The 26454-nt window shown below is 40.1% G+C and overlaps 1 protein-coding gene across 2 annotated transcripts in view; it reads left to right on the top strand.

Annotated features, from left to right (window-relative positions):
• ANKRD44 (ankyrin repeat domain 44) overlaps window positions 1–26454 on the top strand; it is a 207021-nt gene that overhangs the window by 172322 nt on the left and 8245 nt on the right. For both annotated transcript variants that reach the window (XM_017869304.1, XM_017869305.1), the window contains exons 17-25: window positions 7571–7772; window positions 12136–12223; window positions 13244–13361; window positions 15227–15443; window positions 19221–19308; window positions 20563–20646; window positions 22306–22451; window positions 22932–23014; window positions 25924–26006. In XM_017869304.1, coding sequence (XP_017724793.1) covers window positions 7571–7772; window positions 12136–12223; window positions 13244–13361; window positions 15227–15443; window positions 19221–19308; window positions 20563–20646; window positions 22306–22451; window positions 22932–23014; window positions 25924–26006 — 1109 coding nt within the window. The remainder of the gene's footprint in view (window positions 1–7570; window positions 7773–12135; window positions 12224–13243; window positions 13362–15226; window positions 15444–19220; window positions 19309–20562; window positions 20647–22305; window positions 22452–22931; window positions 23015–25923; window positions 26007–26454) is intronic.

Below are 26454 nucleotides of genomic sequence, written 5' to 3'. Positions count from 1 at the left end.
GCACTATTCACAATAGCAAAGACTTGGAATCAACCCAAATGTCCATCTGTGACAGACTGGATTAAGAAAATGTGGCACATATACACCATGGAATACTATGCAGCCATAAAAAAGGATGAGTTTGCGTCCTTTGTAGGGACATGGATGCAGCTGGAAACCATCATTCTTAGCAAACTATCACAAGAACAGAAAACCAAACACTGCATGTTCTCACTCATAGGTGGGAACTGAACAATGAGATCACTTGGACTCGGGAAGGGGAACATCACACACCAGGGCCTATCATGGGGAGGGGGGAGGGGGGAGGGATTGCATTGGGAGTTATACCTGATATAAATGATGAATTGATGGGTGCTGACGAGTTGATGGGTGCAGCACACCAACATGGCATAAGTATACATATGTAACAAACCTGCACGTTATGCACATGTACCCTAGAACTTAATGTATAATTAAAAAAAAAAAATTTAAAAAAAAGAAATAATTGTTACCTAATAAGGTTTTTTAAAAGTGTTGCTTAAAACAATTTAAAATGTTTAATACTTCTAGTGAAGGCTTTACTTTATGCATAGTAAAATTCAGGAGCTACAAACTAGATAAAGAAACAAAGCAAATTTTGTAGATCACACTTGTCCAACCCCTGGCCAAAGGATCACATGTGCCCAGGACGGCTTTGATTGCGGCCCAACACAAATTTGTAAACTTTCTTAAAACATGATGAGATTCTTTTTGCAATTTTTTTTAAGCTCATCGGCTATCATTAGTGTTAGTGTATTTTATGTGTGGCCCAAGACAATTCTTCCAGTGTGGCCCAGGGAAGCCAAAAGATTGGACACCTCTGCTATAGATAAATCTGGCCTCTCAACCATTCTGTCTTTAAGAGGGTTTTCAAGTGCCTGGTATAAAAGAAAGTATGGGTTGAAATTTTAAAGTTTTCCTAATTGCCAGCATAGTTCACTCCATTTGATTTTAGTGTTAGGTCTCTTTAACTTAACCAAGTTAAGTCCAAGTTTAAGCGACAGACTCAAGCCTGGAGTCAAGTGTTGTAGCCTGATGTACACACTGATGTAGGCCCTCCTCTTATCTCAAGTTTTACATGAAGTGCTCCTGAGTTGGCTTAAAATCACCTGTGTGGCCGGGTGTGGTGGCTCACGCCTGTAATCTCAGCACTTTGGGAGGGCAAGGCAGGTGGATCCCTTGAGTCCAGGAGTTTGAGACCAATCTGGCCAACATGGTGAAACCCCATCTCTACTAAAAATACAAAATTAAAATTAAAATTAAAAAAAATTAGCTGGGCATGGTGGCGTGCACCTGTAATCTTATATACTGGGGCGGCTGAGGCAGGAGAATTGCTTGAACCCGGGAGGCGGAGGCTGCAGTGAGCCGAGGTGGTGCCACTGCACTCCAGCCTGGTAACAGAATGAGACTCCAGCTCAAAAAAAAAAAAAAGAGAGAGAAAGAAAGAAAAAAAAAGAAATCGCCTCTGCCCTGAGCTGTTCATGACCCAAACTGCATGAAAGGTATATGGCAATTCATTACACTGTCCTCTATTCTTTGCTTATGATTGGAATTTCCTATAATAAAAGGTTAAGGGAACATGTAGCCTATGGTTATGTTGCGCCCTTTCCATATTCGCTGGTGAAAAGCCTCACAGCCTGGGCTCTGGGAGTCAGCCTGGTCCACCTTTGAAACCCAGCTCCTCCACATTAGGCTGTGTAACCATGGGAGAACTGGGTGTCATCTCTGCCCTTTTGTGTCATCCTGGGCAAAATGGGAATAACAGGAGCAAAGCATGGGTTGTTGTGAGAATTCAGTGAGGCAATGCATGCCCAGTACTGCCTGACATACAGCAAGTGCTCCATAAAAGTTTGCTATTGCTTCAGAGTTTGGGTTAGAATAGAGGTTTACTATCCTGTGCAGCTATGGTTTGCATAACAAGTACAGATAAGAAAGTTAGACATATGTATTAGCAATTTATTTTAGAAATGTATTCTCCTGTCTCAAGCTAGGCAGTGTGTGCAGTAGAAGAGCACGAGTCTGAAGGTTAGTCCCGGAAGTGTACCTTCTCGCTTCATAGCTCCGCTCAAGCCACTGCATTTCTGTGTTGAGCCTTCTATAGAAAGGGTTTAGGTTTCTGATTCAGTATTTGTTATTCAATTCTGTCATCATTATTTTGTCTCTATTCCACCTAGAGACAAGACTATTTTGTTTGGAAGTCAACTAAATGGAATTACTGGGGAAAATTGTAAGATGGCGCCTAAAAGCATGAGTTTTAATAGTGACAGATTCTGGGTTCAGAATCCTGATTTTATCACTTACTAACTAAGTGATCTTGGGCAAGATAATTAACATTTCTCGTTTTGGTTTTTTCATCTATAAGAAAAGATTTTTGGGATTTATGTTAAAATGTTTGAAATAGTGTCCAGCACATAAAAAACCCTCAAAAAATAATTGCTATTTAAAAAATATGTTTCTACCACAAATAGTGATAAATATAGTAGTCATTATATTCATTCATTCATTCATTCATCAAATAAGTGTTGTGTGCCAGGCATGATTCTAGAATACAGCAGGAACAACCCACATTAAGTCCCTTCAATCACAGACAATAAGCAAATCAATAGATATGTAACAGATATCCATTGATATCTGTTTTGTGCTATGAAGCAGAAGAAAGCAGGATTAGTGGGGTGGAGAGTATCTGGGGGTATGTGTGAGATGGAGGGCAGAGCCTATTTTATATTTTACATGGGCTGCTCTGGGAAGCCCCCCTGATAAGGTGATATTTGAGCAGAATTACTGGGAGAGCTTTCCAGACAGAGGGAGCAGAAAGTACAGATGCAGTGGCCCAGAGCAGGACATGCAGCTATTTAACTAGAGAGGGAGGCTGGTGCAGCTAGAACAGAGTGAGTGAGGGGACATGCTGAAGCTGAGGGTAGTGGGAGGCCAGATGCTGGGGGTCTGATCGGTCATGGAAAGTTTTGGATGTTGGTATCAGTGAGGGAAGACATCATAGGCTAGTTTTAAGCAAGGAGGGATGTGACCCAACTTGAATTTAAAAGATTTCACCCAATGGTTTCATTAATAACAGATTGCAGTGGGATAAGGATAGGAAGGGAAGCTTTTGCTGTAATCCTGGCAAAACAGGTTGGTGATGCACTGAGAAGTAGACAGATTCTGGATGTATTTTAAAGATAGAATAGAAATGATGAGCCCTGAAATTGGCATTGACACAGCACTTTGTGAGAATTAGACCAGATTCCTTCCAGATACCTGAGAACCTAATGACACCTCTGTGTGAGTTAGCACTTGCTTTCAGCAGACATTTCCCTGTACTAGGGCAGCAAGGACGGGAAGGGCTATTTTTCAACACCCATTGGCCCTATTATCCCAGAGCCCGTCCTTGTTTAAGGCAAAAGCTCTGGGTTTAGCAGTAGGGAAGACAAAGACAACTGTAAGGTTTGGGGCCTGAACAACTAGAAGAATAAAGTTGCCATTTACTGAGATGGTAAAGGCTGCAGATGGAGCAAGTTTTGGGAGGGAGATTTTGGTTTGAGATACCTGTTATACATTCAAGTGGGAACATCAGTAGGCAGTTGAGAAGTCAAGGGAGAAGTGGGACTGGGATATACTTTTGGGATTCATCAGAATGAGTTGTTATACTACCTGTTATAAATGATATATAGGTTTAATATGTAACATAATCAAAATCATTCACAAAAATAATATAATGAGAAAAAAATGTTTAATTTATCTGTACTCTTAATTCTTATGTCTCCTTTTCAATCCAGTTTTGTTATTGTCATTGTTAACACACACTCAGGAAGAAACATTCAAACCATATTTTAAAAGATAAGGTAAAATAAGTCCATGTGTTTATTATTCTGCTTCCTGGTTGAAGAGATAACTACCATTGATAGCTTCTTTTGTATCTTTGTACAAATCTTCTATGAATATAGAAGTCTATATATATATGATAGATTTGCTTTGTATATAAATGAGGTCATGCTTTACGTGTTGTTTGCAACTTCGTTTCTCTTTTTAAAAAGTTTGATAGATTGTGTTAAACCACCCTCCACAAATGTCACACCAATCTATACTCTCACCAACAGAGTGTATGATTGCTTTTTTCAGTGTCTTACCTAATGCTGGGCATGACCAAACTTTAATCATTGCCAGTCTGGTAGTTGAAAATCGTACTTTAAAATTTACTTATTTCTTCACATATTCACGTATTTATTGACCTTTTATATTTCTTTTTCTGTGAGCTGCCTTTTCATGCCTTTTGCATATTTTCCTAGTTTTTAAAGTGGTTTCCAAGAGTTCTTTATATATTAAAGAAATTAGTCTTTTGTCTGTGCTGAGCCTGTTTTCAAACAAATTGTGTCTTGAGTAATAGCTGCAGTAGAAAAATGAAAAGTGCAGGTGACATAAGAGGAGACTTGGTTGCTGAAAACACTGGAATTAGGCTTTTCTTCTTCTTTTTTTTTTTTTGAATTCTGAGTTTTGTTTTCATTTGAAGGTAATCTTAATGCTATTAAATTCACAAATGTGCTAATTTAAATACCCAGTCCTATTTATCTAAAACACACGTTGCAAATGCACTAATATCTGTTCTCTCCACTTGTCAGTGCCCATTCAGATCATGGTTTGGAAATGGGGAGAATAGATTCCCTTTAAACTGTAAGTCAGCAGTTGTTTCCTTACAGTTAACTTTTAACACAATTTCATACAGAATGAGTATAACAGTGCTCTTCTGGTTAGCGTTGTAACCTCACAAGGAAACACGCTTCCGACAACTGCTTTTTGCTTAAAGTTTCTGTACTAAAATGTAAAAAAAACGGAACTACACAAATATGTTGAATAAGTTTAAATATGCCTTAAGTTTTTTATGGAATCCTCATACCACTCACCGGCGCCGCCAATTTATACGTGGACACATATAGCCTGGTGTATATTCGTGTAATTTGAAAAGAAAAGAAAAGATAAAGCTACAGCAAATAAAAGACCTCAGGAATGTACATCTAAATGGCATTACATTGCATTAATTAATAGCTGGACTTTTTACAAACTGTGGCTTTGATAGTCCTGCACAAGAAGGGTTTCCTGCTTAAGCTGCAGTAACTTTTCTGACTATGGATGATCATACCTTCTGTGGCAGATTTTTACCATTCCTCTAATACATTTGGGAAGATTGTCTCAAAGTAACCTGCAGCTCTCCTGACAACTCCTCGCTCTCTCTCCTGCTAAGAACAGTAGCCCTTTTCTGCTGTTTTTAGAAACTTCTGCTACCATATCCACTACTTCCTCCACCAGATCCATAACCACCACCATAGGGACTGCCTGAGCTTCTTCCACCAAAACTACCCCCTTTCATGGATCCAAAATTTGATTGCTGTCTCCCACTATGATTTCCAGAATCATTATTGTTCCCACCACCACCACAGGTACCACCGCCAAAGTTTCCTCCTTCATTGTAACCATCATAACCCCACCACTGTATCTAGCCCCTTGGTTTCTATATCCTGGTCAACCACCACCATAGACCCCTCTGCCACTAGAACCAGGACCACCATCATAGGTGCCACCATCACCTCCAAATCCATTACACCCACCAGCACCTCCTCCATAACTGTCTCTGCTGCCACCACCTTCACCACTATAGCGTCTTCTTCCACCAAAGTTTCTACCACAGCCAAAATTACTTCCTCCACCTCCTTTCCTCCACCACCCATAAAATTGCCAGATCCACCTCCACAACCTCTCTGCAATCCAGCAGACCGCATCTCTTGTATAGAATGAGCCTCTTTCACTTCCCAGTTATGCCCATTAATATTGTGGTATTTCTGAATGACAGTTTTATCAACTGTAGCATGATCATCAAAAGTTACAAAAGCAAATCCTCTTGTTTTTTCCAATCTGCCAGTCTTCCATAACTTCTGTGGTTTCAGTCTTGCCATACCTTTTAAAGTGGTCTCTCAAATTCTATTCCTGTATATCTTCTTTAATACTACCAACAAAAATTTTCTTCACTGTTAGCTGGGCAGCAGACTTTGCAGAATCCTCCCTAGAAATAGCTCTCTGGTACCTCTACATGGTCAGCAACCCTATGGGGTCAAGCATTCACCTCTTCCACACAAGAGTAGGTCACAAAACCAAAGCCCCAGGAACATTTTGTTTGGGGTCTTTTATTACCACACAACCTGTGAATGTGCCCCATTTCTCAAAATGTTCTCTTAAACTATCACCTGTAGTTTCAGAGTCAGGCCACCAATGAACAGTTTTCTCAGCTGCTCTTGACCATGCCGCCCATCCCCGTTTTCACCCCATATAACCTTAGCTCCCTTCTCTTATTTTCAGTGTCCTTTGTCTGTGTGTGGAGAGGTGGGGGTGGGGAGGTGCTAATACATTTTTAAACTTATAGACACAATAAAAATTATCTTTCAGACTTTTAGTTTTGTATTTTGGTGGTATAAAGTCTCTTTTTTGTTGTTTTTTTTTGGAGACAGAGTCTCACTCTATCACCCAGGCTGGAGTGCAGTGGCGTGATATCAGCTCACTACAACCTCTGCCTCAGGTTCAAGCAATTCTCCTGCCTCAGCCTCCTGAGTAGCTGGGATTACAGGCACCCGCCATCACACCTGGCTAATTTTTGTATTTTTAGTAGGGACGAGGTTTCACTATTTTGGCCAAACTGGTCTCGAATACCTGACCTCAAGTGATCCACCTGTCTCAGCCTCCCAAAGGGCTGGGATTATAGGCATGAGCCACTGTGTCTGACAAGCCTCTGAATCTTAACATAGCTTAGGACCTCATAAAAGGTCTGAACTTAGTGCTGCTACATGGAATATATTTCCATAATTGTTTCTATAATGAAATGTTTTTCATTATAATCAAGGGAAGAAATAAAGGAGAAAAGCACTAGCTACATGCAAGATATTATGCAAAGCCTATGCAATTTCATCTTCACAGCAACCCTAGGAGGCAGCTCTGATTACTCTCATCTTATAGAGAAAGAAACAAACTCTAAGTGAAATTAAGAAACTCACCTAAGGTCACACAGTTAGGAATTAGTAAAGAGTTGGCCCATAACAGAACGTCTATATGCCTCTGTTGTATCTCAAAGTCCACATGTTTTTGGTAATTTTTTTCCCCAGGTTTGTTATCAGAAAAGACTCCTGGAAAAAAAAATTCTGATTATGCCAATATGTTTAGGACTGAACCAACAGATAAAAGAATATGGTAATTCATTCAGCTGTTAGTTTATATTAGACAATTAGATCAGTAGATATAAATATAAGAATACATTAATACATTCAGTGCCTTTGGAGCAAATTATGTGACAAAAGAGAACATGAAACTCATATGGAACTGTGAGGTTTGTGCATTATAGTGTTTCAGTCTAACTCTCCAGCTTGCCTGTGTTTTAATAATTATTTCAAGTGTTTTTCTGACGTGCTCTTGGGAGTGGTCTCTACCCATGGCCCAGGAAGCCCAGCCCCTCCTGTGGATTGTGGCGGGATTTGAGGTGAGCGAGCAAGCATAGGAGCCATTGGTTTCTTCTTTGCAGGCCTACAATGGGCACCATCAAGCGTTGGAAGTCCTTCTGCAGTCGCTAGTGGACCTGGACATCAGGGATGAGAAAGGCCGCACTGCTCTGGATCTGGCTGCCTTTAAAGGACACACAGAATGTGTGGAAGCACTTATCAATCAGGGCGCGTCCATCTTTGTGAAAGACAACGTAACCAAAAGAACCCCACTTCATGCCTCAGGTAGGTCTTGTCAAGGACCTGATTACCCTAGTTTTGTGGCTTGTTCATAAGTTTTAATAGAAGGAAAGCAGCATCTTCTTTCATCCCAGTTTTTAAAATAATACCAATTTTCTTTCCACATCGGACATACTTCCACACTTCCAAAATGCTTTTGGCCTGCTATCCTCTTGGAGGTGATTGATGTTCTCTGGCCAGGTGCTCTGGCCTTCTTAACTCAAAGGAGAGTTCAGAACTTTTGGCTAAAAGCTACCACAAAACATTCTGAACAAAGGGCAAGGTGTAATGCAATCTTCAGAATAAGTTACATAGAACAAAACACATCAAAATCAAACAGTATTTGAAAGCACAAAACCAATAGCAGGTTTTATGGCTATTTCATATTCATATTAATGTATTCAGGGCTATTTTATATAGGGAATCATAAGGCAGCAATCTAATCGGTACATCATTCTGCCAGCCTAAATGATGTTACTTAGCTTTTTTTCCACATCAGTATAAAAATCAAGATGCTTTAAAAGCACATGTATATATCAAAAAGGAAGTCATTTGCCTTTTCTGAGATTTTCTCCCATGCCTATGACAAACTGTCAGGACACTTCTAGATATATACACAGACATAAGGGTAATATGGAAGGTCTAGCTCAGCTAAGGTATAGATACCTCTGAGCTCAGGAAATTCAGTGATATCAGCCTTTGATGATAGGGTAGTGGATAACATTTTGTAAAGAGAAATAACTGTCTTACTTGGTGAAATGGGTGTATTGAGGAAGCAAATAAGTGAAGATACTTTTTCAAAAAAGACTTTATGATTCTTGTTACTTGGGAAAATTTTCCCAGAATGATAGACCTTGTAGAACCATTTCCATCTACGTTCCTGAATTTCCAAGCCACTGAAGAAAAACAATACAGAGGTTGAAAAAACCTGATTGTTGCCTACTTACCTGGAAATGATTGTTGCTGGAAAAAAAACTTTAGCCATAGGGTTAGTAATAGTTAGTGTGGTTGAATTATAAATTCTTATTTCTCATCCCATTTAGTCTTTTTGCTCCACAGCCATTCTTGTTATTATTATAAAATTCAAATTTTGTCCTCCTTTTTTAAAGATTAGTTGCCTATTATTAAGAGAAGCATCCTATTTTCGTTATTATATAATTCCTTTCAATAACAAAGGGCCTACTTTGATGGTGGAAAATCGCCCTTATAAACAGGTAAACAATGAAGAACAAGCATTTACACTCATTTGCCAGTGTGATATGGGTTGTGGTCCAATGAAGCCCCCTAGTGGTCAAGAACACTCACTCAGCTTGAATTTTCCTCCTCTCATTCATTAAAAAGACACTGTCACCAGACGGTTCACAAAATGTCTACTGTGCAGAAGCTTTAGCGTGTGCTTTGAGGATCTGCTTACCCAAAATCTTTTTCAACTCTTTTGAGAGGCGATATTTTGAGTTTCAAATCCTCAGAGCACTATGAGGAGCAAGAGCCAGGATGAGTATCAGAGGTTTTGGCACAGATAGTTGGAGTGACAGCTGTAGTCTCTGAGTCGTGTGAAAAATGGTTGTCACTCACAGCCAGGGAGAGGCTGAGCTGGTCTGAGAAAAAGCTGAACTTGGCAGCAGAGCTAAAGATGTTAGCATCTTTTTGCTAGAAGGCAATTTGGGGGGAAAAATATAGTGTGTAGGAAGCCAATGAGAATTTAAGTTTGGCTACAAACTTCAGGGGAACTTAAATTTACCTGAGGGACTGGGCGTGGCAGTTCATGCCTGTAATCCCAGCAGGAATTCCAGATCAGTTTGGCCAGAAAGGTGAAACGCCGTCTCTACTAAAAATACAAAAATTAGCTGGGCGTGGTAGTGCGCATCTGTAGTCCCAGCTCCTCGGGGGGCTGAGGCAGGAGAATCGCTTGAACCCAGGAGGCAGAGGTTTCAGTGAGCCGAGATCATGCCACTGCACTCCAGCCTGGGCAACAGGGTGAGACTCTGTGTCAAACAAAAAAAAAAAAAGCACAACTGTAGAAACTGTTTTGCTGTCTAACATATTGGGTGATATGAAGTTAGATAATTTTTTTCTTCTTGTGTTTAGCCAAGTATCAAGTGTCACTTGCACTATTGTGATTATGACTATTTAGAGTATTAAGTTGCTACAGAAAGAGGAACCAGTCAAAATATGCTGTTTTTCCATCTTCATGAACTTGCCGTCTGCAGTATTTAGCTGTCAGTCCTTTGCCAGTCATTTCCTTTTAGCCATAAATTAAACTTCTTGCCTATTTCACCAATGGTAGCAGATTTAGTGTAATTGTAAGAACGAAAAACATAGCAGCAGCAACTACATATTACCTGTACTCCAATCCGCAGAATTTCCTCCCGAGATACACAAATGTAACGTTGCTGAGAATGAGCTGGATGCAATGGTCTACAAAATGCGCATATTATTCCTGTAGTTCATTTGGGTGCTGTTGATGAATGCAAGCTAATTCTAATATGTATGTATTGTTCCTGAAAAAATGTATCATTGTTAAATTAGCATTCTCTCGTGACTGGCAAGCAAATAAAAAGGTCTGTAAAATGCAGCTCTTAGGAGACCCTTTATCAGCCTCACATAGTGGCGTCTATTCCCTTCTCTCTCCACATCCATAATGTGGCAAATGCCAATGTACTGTCATTGTTAGAGAAGGTCACGTTTGGAATTTTAACCACGGTTGCTCTCATCTTATTCCCTGAGTGGGAAGCGATGCCTATCATAAGGCTTTGGTTTCCATTCAACAGCCTGGCAGAAAGCAGCTTAGCCGGAGGTGATCGTCACAGGTTTGCTTCCCAGCCCCTGTGTGACCACAGCCTTCTAAAGCTGCCTGGTACTGGTGTGCACAGGAGTGCGTCCCGTGCTCCCGCCCCGGCCGGTCCAGGCCCGGCCCCCCGTGGGGGCCGCATTTCCTGCCCACATTGGCCCCCACTCAGTCCGCTGGGTGAGGAGAGGCAGGGGGAGGCCTGACCTGGCCTAGGAAAGGGCTCCCAGGGAGCCCAGTCACAACCCGGCCAGGCACGAGGACACCTGGGAAGTCAGAGAAAGTGCCGGCTGTGGTTCGAGGACCGCAGGGCTGAGGGACCTTCACTCAGCAGTGAGCGGATGGAGCCTGCACAACCTGCCGGCGTGAGGTTTTGTTTTCTGCCACCACCCATCCGTCAGGGCTATTGCAGGAATACCTCTTCTGAATATCTACCTCAGAATGTAAAACGATCTGGGAGAAGAGGCAGCCCCACCTCCTTCCTCCCTTCCCTGCTGCCCCTCTCCCCTCTTCCCTCCACTTCTCTCCTTCCTTCCTCCCCTCCCTCCTCCTCCATCCTGCTCCTGCTCACCTCATCTCCTTCCACTCCCTTCTCTTCCTTCTTCCTTCTTTTTAAAAGCGTTGGAGGCAGGGTAGATACAGGATGATTATATGGAATTTGGTGACTCAGAGGAACAAAAAGGGGAGCTGATTAGTGGGGAGAGATTATTAGTCCCATGACAGGAGATAAGAAAGGACCCTAAGTGTAAGAAAAAACCCTCAACACAGGAACTAGAAAAGGAATGTGGGGATCAAAGCACCCTGCTGGAAAGAAGGGGGAAGACAGATTAACAAAGAGGCACTCTGCCCCGAAACTACCTTGAGCTGAAGCTGAGGGGGATCCAGCGGCAACAATGGAAAACCACTGATTTGAAGTCTAAATAAATGTTACTTGGGGCCAGGCACGGTGGCTCATGCCTGTAATCCCAGCACTTTGGGAGGCCAAGGCAGTCGGATTGCTTGAGCCCAGGAATTCAAGACCAGCCTAGGCAACATGGTGAAACCCCATCTCTACTAAAAATACAAAAATTAGTGGGTGTGGTGGTGCGTGCCTATAATCCCAGCTACTCGGGAGACTGAGCAGAAGAATCACTTGAACTCGGGAGGCGGTGGTTGCAGTGAACCAAGATCATACCATTGCACTCCAGCCTGGACGACAGAGCGAGATTCTGTCTCAGAAGGTCACTTGGTGGCTCACGCCTGTAATCCCAACACTTTGGGAGGCCAAGGCTGGTGGATCACCTGGGGCTAGGATTTCAAGACCAGCTGGCCAAGATGGTGAGACCCTGTCTCTACTAAAAATGCAAAAATTAACCAGGCCTAGTGGTGCATGCCTGTAATCCCAGCTACTCAGGAGGCTGAGGCAGGAGAATTGCTTGAACCTGGGAGGTGGAGACTGCAGTGAGACGACATCGCCCCACTGCACTCTAGGCTGGCGACAGAGCGAGACTCCATCTCAAAAAAAAAAAAAAAAAAAAGGTCATTTGGGAGAGATGTGTAGTGTTGTTCTGTTAAAAGACTGTACACTGTTTTCTTTTTCAGTAATTAATGGTCACACACTGTGTTTGCGGCTGTTGCTAGAAATTGCAGACAACCCGGAGGCGGTTGATGTGAAAGATGCCAAAGGACAGTAAGTGCGCTCACACGTGGCCTTGGGTTGACATTTCAATCACAACAGCTACCTGGTTGGTTAAATCATTACAAGGCTGACTGTTGAACTGAGAAGTTGGGGGAATATATTTGGGCCAGGACCCTGGGCTAATTAGGTGGCTTTAAGTTATAGTGTGTATATCCAAGAAAAGCATGAAGGGGTGGGTGTGCACATGTCTTGATGAAAGGATCAGCTTTTTAAGGGCTGTGGCCATGTTTCCCAGCTCTTATTTATATTCTCTCCTTTGTTCCCCCTTTCCGCCCATTTTTACCCTCTTCTGAAGCTGCTACACCATTGCCATTTTCTAATTAATAAATAGGACAGACCTCATGAGGTTATCTCTATTATTGAAATCCTTCAGATGTCTTTTCTTCCTCAACTTTGTTTTTTCAAAGTAATTTCCTTCTGTTGGTGTATTCCCCACCTAATCTTCTCTTACAAATAGGAAATGCAGAGCAAAAGTCAGCAGTGACTAGCCCCAGGCATGTGAATTAGTGTCATAGTCAGAATCTCACCTCCCTCTTGCATCACAACACTTCATTCTTTCCCTGAGACTTGCCAGACTTTTCTTTAGGGAAAGAAGCTTTGTTTAAATGAAATCTTTAGCAGAAGTCCAACATAGAATACCACAAAGTAGAGCTGCTCTGATGGAAGCAAGACGGGCTTCTGCATACACATTCTCCCTGCCCTTGATATCTAGTAAATGCTACATAGGTCTGAAAATGATGAGGTTAACATGAATATTTTGAAAAGGAAGCTTCCCCTGTCTCATCGCTAGGGATCATTCCACCAACAACATTCCATGTGGCCATTAGAGCAGAGGCAGATAGCTTGTTCTGCATATTGTATAGCAAACTGGGGATGCTCCGAAATTATTAAGCAATTGTCAAGAGGAGAGGGGAAAAGAATGAGAGAGAGAAAGAGAATGTCCTCCTACTGGTAGTGATGAATATTTTTTTTAATCTCCTTTTTAAAAGCCTACTTTATCTCTCTGCCTAGAACACCACTGATGCTTGCAGTAGCATATGGACATATTGATGCTGTTTCATTGTTACTTGAAAAGGAAGCCAACGTAGACACTGTTGACATCCTAGGATGCACAGCTTTACACAGAGGGGTATGTACATCTTTCTCAGCTGTAGTCAAGCCATTTTTTAATGAGCTTGTTTTCTTTATTTTTCCTTCTATGAATTTTAGCAAAAGGCTGTTTCCTAATATAAACAATTAACCTTATTCAGTCCAAAAGAAATTACAAAATCCTTGGCAAAGGCAAAATAATGGAAGGTTTTGCTCTTAAGATTTCATGTTAGATTGTGATAATAGATGCACGAACACCTACTGTTAGTGAAATTGGTTCTGCTTTCTGACTACAAAATACATGTATATCATAGAAAATTTGCAGAATATTTTTTTTAAAGCCCGGAGAAGAGAATCACAATCACCAGTAATCATACCTCCTGGAGATAACCACTTTTTGGTGTATATTATCTCCAATCTTCTTTCTATATATAGATTTGTTTTAGATTTTAAAGAGAGAATACTGAAGATGTCATTTGGAATGTGCTTTTTTCTCTTAGTGTATCAAGGACCTTTTTACATGTCACTTTTTTCTGCATCATGATTTTTAATGCCTCATTGTGTTCAAGTGTCATAGTTTATTTCAATGATTACCTGGTTTTAAGTAGTTATGCTATTTCTAATTGTTTGTCCTTACAAATAATGCCAAAATATGTATCCTATGGACAATTATTTGCACACATCTGTTGAAGTGTGTTTTTTTTTGTCTCACTCTTATCACCCAGGCTGGAGTGCAGTGGCATGATATCAGCTCACTGCAACCTCCACCTCCCAGGCTCAAGCGATCCTCCCACCTCAGCCTCCCCCCAGTAACTGGGACCACAGGTGCATGCCAGCATGCCCAGCTAACGTTTGTATTTTCTGTCGAGATGGGGTTTCACCATGTTGCCCAGGCAGGTCTCAAACTGCTGGGCTCAAGTGATCCTCCTGCCTCCACCTCCCAAAGTGCTGGGATTACAGGCGTGACCACTTGCGCCTGCTGAACTGTTTTTTAAAGCATGCCAAATAAACTAAGTGAATACAAGCAGAAATCATACAATTGCTGTTTTGGCCTGGTACCAAGCACACTGATAAATGAAGAGAAGAGGAACACTACATGATCATTGTCACAATCACAGTTTTTATTTCTCGGTTGCTTCCTGTAGGCTGTACAACAAGCTGAGAGCCTTTGCATCTGTTATCTCAGTCCTCACAACACCCTGTGAAGTTGTTATTACTATTCTTATATATAGGTGAATAGAGTGAGGGATGGAGAGGCGAACTGACCTGTCACGGGGGTGCCAAGATTTCACTTAGACCTTCCTGATTCTAAAACTGATGTTTACCACTGCATCATGATATCTTTCTTTTCTTTTCTTTTTTTTTTTTTTTCTGAGACGGAGTCTTGCTCTGTCGCCCAGGCTGGAGTGCAGTGGTGCAATCTCGGCTCACTGCAAGCTCCCCTCCCGGGTTCACGCCATTCTCCTGCCTCAGCATCCCGAGTAGCTGGGACTACAGGCACCCGCCACCACGCCCGGCTAATTTTTTGTAATTTTTTAGTAGAAACGGGGTTTCACCATGTTAGCCAGGATGGTCTCGATCTCCTGACCTCGTGATCTGCCCTCCTCGACCTCCCAAAGTGCTGGGATTACAGGCGTGAGCCACTGTACCTGGCCACATCATGATATCTTTCATGATTGTCAGGAAAGGCAAGAGATGTTTGGAAAATGCTGATGTTCACAGATTTTTCTGTTATGAATTTTGCTGAGGTTGTCCTGACTTCTGCCCTTGAAATAGTACAGAGTCTGCCTTCCTTAAAGACCCAGGCATATGTCCACTTGCTCTAAGCCCAGCCTCACTTAGCCAACTGCTTTGCTTCCTTAGTCTTCTGAGGTTTGTTTTGTGTTTTTAATTGCAATGCATCAGATTATGACAGGACACGAGGAATGTGTGCAAATGCTGCTGGAACAAGAAGTGTCAATTCTCTGTAAAGATTCCAGAGGGAGGACGCCCTTGCACTATGCAGCTGCTCGTGGCCACGCCACGTGGCTGAGTGAGCTGCTCCAAATGGCTCTTTCTGAGGAGGACTGTTGTTTCAAAGATAACCAAGGCTACACGCCGCTGCACTGGGCTTGTTACAATGGTGAGTTGCTTATCATTTGACGGATTCCACGAGACTTCCTACCCCATGACCACTGTGAGCTCAGTGAAGGTGACAGCCTTGTGTAATTCTGCAAACCATGGCTTCTAATGTTTCTGCATCCAAGATATCTTTTTTGTGTATTTTGTTTGTTTGTTTTTTTAATAGTTCTCACCCCTCCACAGCTGCTGTGATGCCTTAATTGAGTAAAAGTTCACTTCCCCCTTTTAGTTAATCATTAACACATAACTGTAATCAGAACTGATAAGCTTAAATGACCAGTTTTATTCAGAGTTTCTGATCTATGTAATATAACCTGGGATCCCACAAGGGATTAAAATAATAAAACTAAAACCAAATATATATATAAAATTTAATAACCTGTCACAATTGATTACTAGTAGATGCATGATTCATCTTTTGGTATTTCTTTGTTATGTTTCATATTCCCCATTTATTTTATTGTACTTATTATTTGGGAGATTTTAAAATTTATATTTCACTTATTTTAATTTAAAAATGCATGCTAATTATACCAATTCCAACTTACAGAAGTATCTGAAGTAAAATTGTTTCTATTTCTAAACCTACTTTCTAATGTAATTTTGTGTGTCTCTTTCATAATTTTTTATTTGAGAATATAAATAATTACAAATGAATGTGTATCTATTTTTTGAAACTGGAATTATAGAACAAATAGCAACCATTCTATAATTTTTTTTGTTGGTGTTTAAAATTGTATTGCAGATGTTCTTACAAGTCAATATGTATCAATATGGATTGATCTTGTAATAGTTGTATATTATTTCATAGCAATATGTATACCAGAACTTATTATTTATTCAACCAGGTTTCTGTGGATTGACATTCAGATTTTTTTTTTCCTATTACAAACAGCACAGCAATGTGCATATCCATATTATGGTACCATAAAATCTGTCAGATAAGTTTCCAGAAATAAAATTATTGAGTAAGGGGGCTTATATATTTTTTAATTTTAATAAATTATATTATTTTGCAAAAGGATATCAAAATTTATCATTCCACCGAACATTTGTATAAAAGTTGGTGTTTTCCTCATGCTTGCCAACCCAGAATGATAACACCCTTTTAAATTTTTGTCAATTTGAAGGCCAAATAAAGGTATCTTCTTGTTTCAATTTGCATTTCCCTATCTAATAGTACACTGGCTATTTGTGTTTCCTCTTCTGGAAATTACTTTTTCCATCCTTTGTTCACTTTTTTCCTATTGAGCTATTTAATCTTTTCTTGTATGCTTGTAGGAGCACCTTGTCTTAGTGATATGAATGTGATATGAATGAATGTTGAATGATATGAATGTCTTAGAAATATGAATATTTTTGTTCCTTGTTTAGGATGTTTTTTTCCAAGTAGAGATTTTGAGTTTTATATACTTGAATCTATCAAATTTTTTATGGTTTCCAGGTTTCCAGTCTTTCTTCAAAAGGTCTCCTACCCCTAAGATTATATGGATATTTTCCCATATATTTTTTACTTTGCTTCTATAATTTTATTTTTACATTTTCAATCAGTCAATTAAAATTTTAATTTAGAAACTGTTAATAGTTCCACAAAAGGCATTTGTGTGTGTGTATGTGTTCTAATTATATCAATTTAAGAACTCTTACTGTGTTTTCATCACAGTCCTCTTTTTTTCATTCATTCTGCCTTAGTAAGAGCCAAATTTTCTATTTCCTCAACTTGGTTTTGTTCCCTTCCTGCCACTGGAGGATAGTGATTTTTTTTTTAACCTACTAATGGGTGACCCCCATCTGGGTCAAGCTGTGGGAGCTCTCTGGCACTGGAGAATCTACAAGAGGAGAAGGATGCAGTAAGAGTGCTGATTATAATGGCGGGCCGCAAACCTAATGCAAACCAGATCCTCTCCTCAGGGTTCAGGGTGAGAGGTGTCTGTGTTCCTAGGCCTCTCCAGGTACAGGCAGGGGAGGAGGAGCAGTCTTCTCCTAAGCCGTTCACACTTTCAGTGCAGCCTTTGTCCAGGACTGAGTTTCAAGCTCCAATCTTCCCAGACTCCTTTTTACTAGGCACTTTGAAATACTGAAAGGAGCTCAGTCATCTCCAGCCCTACCTGCACAGACTCTTAAACTGGGATTCATACAGTCCCCACTTAAGGAATGCTATGTGTGGATGCTACCCTAAGCTAGCTCCTTTGGAAGAGTTGAGGTGTCTGAGACTGTTTGAATGAGGGTTCCATGTAGTTAGTTGGAAGGCTAAATTATACAACTTGCCTGAAGCTGCCAGCTTTTTTTTTTTTTTTCCCAGGGGTGTATAGAGTCTTACTCTGTCACCCAGGCTGATGGCGTGATTTTGGTTCAGCACAACCTTTGCCTCCTGGGTTCAAGCGATTCTTCTGCCTTAGCCTCCCGAGTAGCTGGAACTACAGACAGGCACCACCATGCAGGTCTTTTTTTTGTTTGTTTGTTTCGGTATTGTTAGTAGAGATGGAGTTTCACCATATTAGCCAGGCTGGTGTTGAACTCCTGACCTGAAGTAATCCACCTGCCTTGACCTCTCAAAGTTCTGAGATTATAGGCATGAGCCACCATGCCCGGCCACTGCCATTTTTTTTTATTTATTAATTCATATACTTTTTAATCTGTCTAAAAGCAGTATTGCCTTTTCTCTTTTTAGGTACAAGAAAAGTTTGATTTGTATTTTAATATTTCAAATTGTCCCAGCTACATCGTTCTGAGGTAGATCATAAGGGAACTTTCACTAACTTAGCACTGAGTTCAACCGAGAAGAGGTTTCAGGACAATCTGTGTTCCAAAGCAAAATGGCAATGCCTTCCCACCTTATCATTGAGAACCACAGAGACTTTTGTTGTTGTTGTTTTTTGTTTTAACCAGGTCTGTAATGAGAAAACACTTAGTCAGGCTGGGGAACCATCACCCTTCTTCATGGGAGACTATATACCATGTGGCAAGATCTGTCTTACAATTGTATAGAACATCACAAACCACACTGAGGCCCTTTATTGAGTAAAGTTCTCACCATCCTGTGACATAGGTAGGGCAGGTATTCCTTGTCCAGTTTTGAATATGTGAGAAACTGAGGCTCAGAGATCCCAAGTAAATTGCCTCAGATCACATAACAAGTAAGCTGACAGCTAGGACCTTACTTAACTCAAATTCAGTTGATTTGGAAACTACCTACCATTTTGTTGAAAAAATCTCACATATTCATTCATCTACTTATTTGAATAGTGCTTAGTGAATGCCCGTGATGTGCCAAGAACTGTTCTTGGGGTCAATTAAAACACATATAGTATTTTACAGTCAAGACCTTTTCACATGCGTTATCTCGAATACTGTTTTCTACTAATCAGTTTCATGTGTCCATTAGAATGCACAACTGTAAGTGAAAGTATTTGTATGGGTGAAAGGTACATTTCCTCTTATAAATGTGGACAAATTGAAGCACGCCTATGTGAGGCATCTATCTTTCAAGAGCTGAGAGTAAAACAGAATATATTCTGCTTGCAAATGAGTCATCTTCTCTATCTCTCTTCACCAGACCATATGGCCTTCATTGTTTTATTTGTTCATTAAGTCTCTGAACACCTGTGAACATAGTTAATAACATTTTGGCATTTTGTTAATTTTATTTCTTGGAGAATGAATGTTCAGCCAATTCAGGAAAATTCATAAACCAAAACTCAATATGTAATGAAAAGCAGATTGGGTTGAACAAAATTTCTTTCTTGGAAACTCCCTAAATTATTTTTATTTCTTGCAGGTAATGAAAACTGTATAGAAGTACTTTTGGAGCAAAAATGTTTTCGCAAATTTATCGGTAATCCCTTTACTCCACTGCACTGTGCAATGTAAGTAGAAAAGATGAGAGTTAATGGTGTTGCTTTAATTATTTTAACTCCACATAGAAAAGTTGCTTTGAAGGGAGAAAAGCTTTTATATTACAGATAAGACTGAAATATTCCATTTTTGCTGCTAAAGACAAGTAGATCTGATAGCAAAATATTAAGGATTTTCCCAGAGCTTTTTGTAGAGTGCCACAGTTCCAAAATGGCACAGATGCCACCCTCGGGAAGTCTCGTGAAGGGGTAGAGTGAGAGGTGCATTACCCATGTGAAGAACTCTTCAGGTATAACTCACATTTGTCTGCCAAATTCTAAAAATAAGTCAGCGTTGACAATAGTATGCCTACAGATGGTTAGAAAGACATTTCACACTAGGACAAATTTTCATATATTGAAATTCTTCATCTTTCATATGTTGTAAGCCCTTTTCTGATAAATTTAATTTTTGCTCCAGTCTCAGTAGTGAGCCATTGTTCAGAGGATCCAGTGACTTTAAGTCAGACTTCCATAGTCAGCCTGGGAGTCTGTGTTCAACTGGCCTTCCATGGTTAGCCTGGGGGCCCAAGACCTGAGGACGCTTTGTCTTTACATTGTCTCTGGCCTTTATATGAAACTGAGTCATTTGATTGGAAAGATATTGGAGGCATAAAGTAGATCAATGAAGAAAGTATAAGTTAAAAAGAGTCAGAAAGATTTTATTTTGTTTATTGCTTTTTGTTTTTTGAGATGGAGTCTTGCTCTGTCGTCTAGGCTGGAGAGCAGTGGCACAATCTCGGCCCACTGCAACCTCCACCTCCTGGGTTCAAGCAGTTCTCCTGCCTCAGCCTCCCGAGCAGCTGGGACTACAGGTGTGTGCCACCACACCTGGCTAATTTTTGTGGTTTTAGTAGGGACTGGGTTTCACCATATTGGCCAGGCTGGTTTCGAACTCCTGACCTCATGATCTGCCCGCCTCAGACTCCCAAAGGTCAGAAAGATTTTAAATCTGAAGGAAGCATGTCTATTCCACTTTGATATCTCCAAAACGCCTAACGTGGTGCCTTGTATAAGTGCAATAAACTTCTACCTAGATATAGAGGTTCTGAAGTAATGCTAGGGGTTACAAAGTGTATGCCAATGAAACATATACCACAAATGTTTACGTTCAATTTTTTAAAAATGCTTCGGATTGTCAAATATACAGTACATAGGAAGATGGGTTAGGAGGTGATATAATTTAAAAGAGTGACATTGTTACATTAAAACCCATTTTCATTTTAGAATCAATGATCATGGGAATTGTGCATCATTGCTGCTTGGGGCCATAGATTCCAGTATCGTCAGTTGTAGAGATGACAAAGGCAGGTAAGTAATCTAAAACGGCATGCCTTTTTTTTTTTTTTTTTTTTTTTTTTTTTTGAGACGGAGTCTCGCTCTGTCGCCCAGGCTGGAGTGCAGTGGCCGGATCTCAGCTCACTGCAAGCTCCGCCTCCCGGGTTTACGCCATTCTCCTGCCTCAGCCTCCTGAGTAGCTGAGACTACAGGCGCCCGCCACCTCGCCCAGCTAGTTTTTTGTATTTTTTAGTAGAGACGGGGTTTCACCGTGTTAGCCAGGATGGTCTCGATCTCCTGACCTCGTGATCCGCCCGTCTCGGCCTCCCAAAGTGCTGGGATTACAGGCTTGAGCCACCGCGCCCGGCCAACGGCATGCTTTTTATCTTGATGAATCTTAGCCTCTGCTTTGCAGTTGCAGAGTAGCCAAACATCTATGTTTTTAATTGAAAGAATAATGGATAAGCATGGTTTTTAATATTACAGAGGGTGTATAATTTAAAGAAATTTCCCTCTAAGCCTGGAATCCCTAGCGTCTTCCACAGAGAAAGCTACTATACACTGTTATTTACAAATTTTATGTTCTTCTAAATATTTTTATGCATATCTACAAACATATATACATATATATGTATATATCCGTATATTCTTTTTGTACATGGTAGCATTCTATAACAATGCTCTACTTTTAGTGTATCTTGGAGATCCTTTCATACCATATTATTTTTAAAGCTGCATATTATTTCATTGAATGGCTATGCTATAATTTGCTCATCCTGCCCTCCATTGAAGAATATTTAGGTCGTTTCCAATATTTTGCTGTTTCAAAGTGTGATGTGGTGAACATTCTCATATACGTATCTGGGCCAGGCGCCGTGGCTCACTCCTGTCATCCCAGCACTTTGGGAGGTTGAAGTGGGCGGATCACAAGGTCAGGAGATAGAGACCATCTTCGTTAACATGGTGAAACCCCATCTCTACTAAAAATACAAAAAATTAGCCGGGCATGGTGGCACATGCCTGTAGTCCCAGCTACTCAGAAGCTGAGGCAGGAGAATCACTTGAACCCGGGAGGCAGAGGTTGCAGTGAACTGAGATTGTGCCACTGCACTCCAGCCTGGGCAACAGAGTGAGACTCTGTCTCATAAATAAATAAATAAATAAACAAATACATAAAATATGTGTCTGTACACATGACCAAGTGTATCTGAGAGATAAAAACCTAGAATTGGATTTGTTGGTTAAAGGGTTGATATTTTTTAATTTTGATAAATAATGCCAAATTATCCTTTAAAAGAAATTAAGCAACCACAATAGATGATGTGATGGGCTTTTAAATTTTTTATTTAATCTGCCAATTACCTACAGACTTAAGCATTAATTTTGAAAGTATCTATCTCAAAGATAAAAGTAGACTCACTGGAACTTAAAATTAAAGAGTCAGTAAAGACACTAATTTCATTATCAGGGCCAACACACACCCGCCTCCTAAGTCTAGGAGTTTCCAGTCCCATACATGATATTTCAGTGTCTACCCTGGATGACCTTTAGAGGGAGGGGGCCTGATCACTATGTCTATAAACTGAGAAGTTTTAAATCCTTAAGACAACACCATGTACATGTTTCTTGGGCAGTAACTAATGAGAATAAAGTTTAAAGGAAACTCAAGTGATATTTGTTTTAAATCTTTAGGACACCCCTTCATGCAGCAGCATTTGCTGATCATGTGGAGTGCTTGCAGCTTCTTCTGAGTCACAGTGCTCCAGTGAATGCAGTAGACAATTCAGGGAAAACAGCACTGATGATGGCTGCTGAGAACGGGCAGGCAGGCGCTGTGGGTACGTGCTTGTTGTATGGACTTTGCCCTTATGCCCATCCAAAAACCAAAATAATGTCAAATCAAGAAATCAGTTGTTCTCATAGTATACACATATGGAAAAAGGCCATTAGCAGTTTTACTTAGGTCACCTGATTCTACCTGCTCAAGCATCTTCAGTTCCTTGTTTTTTGATTCTTGGTGGACCTTGTCAAAGAGCCAGCTCTTCTGCAATGAAATTCTCAACATTTAGAAACCAAGTATGACAACAGAATCACTTTAACTGGAAATAATGAACTGTAAAAGCAGTTAAAATTAGTGCCTATTAACCTTGGATAGCACAAATATGAAAATAAATTACTCCCTTTTTTCTTTAAAAACATTAAATATGAATACGTGAACTGTACTAATTTAAATATGTTATTGTGTTTGTAGTGACTTCTTCAAAATGCATGTGATCAGCATCTCATCTAAGTAACCCTCTTTTGGGCTTTTTCTACAGATATTTTGGTGAACAGTGCCCAGGCTGATCTGACTGTAAAGGATAAGGACTTGAATACACCCTTACATTTGGCTTGTAGTAAAGTATGTAATTGAATTTAAAATATTATTACTTCATGTTGTAATAATAACAGTAATAATACCACTGAAATTCTACTGCAGAACTGTGTAGCATGGCTCTTAATTAAGATGTACATCTTCCCAGGGTCTTGTCAACTGAAAGTGGAATTGAAGGGTGAGAAGGAAAGGACAGACCCAATAACCCATTCGGTTGATGAAGAAGCATATCTTCATCAACACAAATGATGAGGAGATGCTTTTCATGGCATCTGCCACTTGCATTCTTGCTGTAGTCTGTCTGTCTTGATGCTGCCATTGTATCTGTCTCTCTGGTTGTTGTACCACATTTTGGTACCTACATAAAAGTTAGGACCTTAGTTAGGTGGCTTGTAAAGTATAAGCAGTTTTACTTGTTTTCATTTTGTTCCATTTGAAGACATTGTAGTAACACAGCCAAAAAATACACTAATGTGAAGCAAATAAACGGATCTATGTGTATTTCTACCCTCTCCCCTTTTTTCTGGTGTATAGTTAGTTCAATGCAAAAAAATGTTTTTTTGTTTTTTGTTTTTTTGTTTTCAAATAGTGGTATGTTCACATGTTGCTCAAGATTCCTTCTTCCATAAAAGATAAATTTTAGGCCGGGCACAGTGACTTATGCCTGTAATCCCAACACTTTGGGAGGCCAAGGCAGGTGGATCACCTGAGGTTGGGAGTTCGAAACCAGCCTGACCATAATGGAGAACCCCTGTCTCTACTAAAAATACAAAATTAGCCGGGCGTGGTGGTGCATGTCTGTAATCCCAGCTACTCAGGAGGCTGAGCCAGGAGAATCGTTTGAACCCAGGAGGCAGAGGTTGTGGTGAGCCAAGATTACGCCATTGCACTCCAGACTGGGCAACAAGAGTGAAACTCCATCTCAAAAAAAAAGAAAAGATAAATTATGTAAAATTACATATATATATAATTTATCTTTTATGTCATACATATGATTTTACAAAATTTGGTTTTGTTGCTGAGTCGTATACTATTAATATCTTTTAAACATCATGTTTTATGGTATTTTAGAAGATTTGTAGTATTTCAGCTTAGGAATGGGCCATCTTTTATTCAACCCATTTCCCATTATTAGACAAATAGCTTGTTTTCAATTATATGCTAGTACAAGTTCAGTATCTCTTACCTGAAATGCCTGGGACTAGAAGTGTTTCAGATTTAGGAATTTTTTGGATTTTGGAATATTTGTGTTATACCTGTTGATTATCCCAAATCCAGAAATCTTAGTGTTATGTCAATATTCAAAAAGTTTTGGATTTTGTAGCATTTTTTGTTTCAGATTTTCGAATATGGTATGCTCAACCTATATAAATAATGCTTATTGCAGAGGAATCTTTTATAAACAACCTTACTCATTACTTTAAGATAAATTCCTAAGTGTGGAATTACTGAGTCTAAGGATATACTTTTTTTTTTTTTTTGAGACGGAGTCTCACTCTGTTGCCTAGGCTGGAGTGCAGTGGTGCAATCTTGGCCCACTGCAACCTCTGCCTCCCAAGTTCAAGCGATTCTCCTGCCTCAGCTGCCCGAGTAGCTGGGACTACAGGCACGCGCCACCATGCCCGGCTAATTTTTGTGTTTTTTGTGAGAGACGGAGTTTCACCATGCTGGCCAGGCTGGTCTCGAACTCCTGACCTCGTGATTTGCCCGCCTTGGCACCCCAAAGTGCTAGGATTACAGGCGTGAACCACCGCACCCTGCCAGATATAAATATTTTTAGACCACCTTGCCCTCTTATGAGGTCACAACAGTTTACCCTCCAGCAGCAGTGCATCAGAATGAAACCTCCATGGACATTTCTAAAATTATATTTAACGGTCTCCCATATAAGGCATTATAGTATGACACCAGTTAGCACCCATGGCGGTGATTTATTTCAGTGTAGTTAAAATATTATCAGTGTTACCTATATGGTACCAGAAGTCTCAGACATTATTTCATTGCTTGCATTTTCTCACTTCATGCTCTGGGAAGCCCATGGGAACCACAAAAAGTGCTCAGCTTTATGAAGTTTATTTCAAGGTATAGTATTTTGGTGAATATAAGTGCAATGCTTTTCAAACTTTATCATGGAAATGAATCACCTAGGAGATCTGTGAAGAAACAGTGTCTGATTTATTAGGTCTGGGGCAGAGCTTGAGATTCAGCAGTTCTAACTCCCAGTAATACTAATGTGACTGCTCTGCAGGCCACATGTTCGTCAGCAAGGGCTTAGGAAGCCATGACCCCTTAAAAGGGTACCAGGCCTGAAATTGTGAAAGGGTCTCTGACTCATCAGTTGATTTTCAAAGATTATTAACCATCTATTTTCTAAGGTACAGAGAGATATCTTCCACTGGTCAAGGAAGAAAAGAATGAGTTTTCCTGAAATAGGGTTTCTTCACAATATAAGACAATTAATGATGATGAATGATATAGATAATAGATGTAATGGGAATTCCAAGGATAAATGGATAATTGAAGTAGTAACTGACGTCTTGAAATAGGAGGTGGGACTTTTGATGTATGTTAAATGTTGTAGGATTCAGACAATATTCCGGATTCTATTTCCTGCTTACCAGCTGGCCTAGCTAAACTAGCATCTGCTTTACCTCTCTGGGGATTAATTTTAAAATTTATCTTAGCAGCATTAATATTTTAGATCAGACTTATGTTAACCAAGTTCTAATAGACCCTATTAGGGCTCTTAGGGCTCTTAGAGTGTCTGGAGCCCATTCACTATTGAGAAGAAAAAAAAATTACTCAGAAAGTAGTTCTATATAGAATGTTGTTAGGCAGAGGAAATTCATTTTCAATTTAAATCATAATGAAGAAATTTCACAGTAACTTTTCTATGTCTCTGTCCTGTATTTCTTATCATTCTTTTTCTTTATTAGGGTCATGAAAAATGTGCCTTGTTAATACTTGACAAGATACAAGACGAGAGCCTTATTAATGCAAAAAATAATGCACTGCAGACGTAAGTGTAACTACTAAAGTTGGACTTGAACCCAGGGTCATAGGCATTTATTCAATAAATATTAAGAGCCTGCTGTGTGCCAGACTAGCTCTGGGGAACACAGTGGTGAAAGATGCAGACCTGGCTTCCCCTGCATGAAGGTGACAGTCACATATCTACAAGTGCTGACCAAGCGAGGCAGTTTTAGTTAGAATCCTTCTTTTGATATGTCTTCATAGAATTTTGTGAAGTCTGTGTTTTTCTTTGCTGATATTTCTGGGGTAATATTATAAATTTAGTGGGCTGTTAGAAAAATCTTATGGACTGACATATTTGGGGAAGCTATTTGTATTATGTATTAGCATTATGTATTCTGACTGGAAAATGACAGTTTTACAAATCAGGTTCCCAGAATACATTTGAAGAGTTTCTAAGCTATTTGTCTTGATTATATTTTAATATAATTCAG

This window comes from Rhinopithecus bieti, unplaced genomic scaffold, assembly GCF_001698545.2.
Source record: "Rhinopithecus bieti isolate Rb0 unplaced genomic scaffold, ASM169854v2 scaffold_2572, whole genome shotgun sequence".
Lineage (NCBI taxonomy): Eukaryota > Metazoa > Chordata > Mammalia > Primates > Cercopithecidae > Rhinopithecus > Rhinopithecus bieti.
Note: the sequence above shows the minus strand (reverse complement) of the source record. Positions and strands in the feature narration are given on the sequence as shown.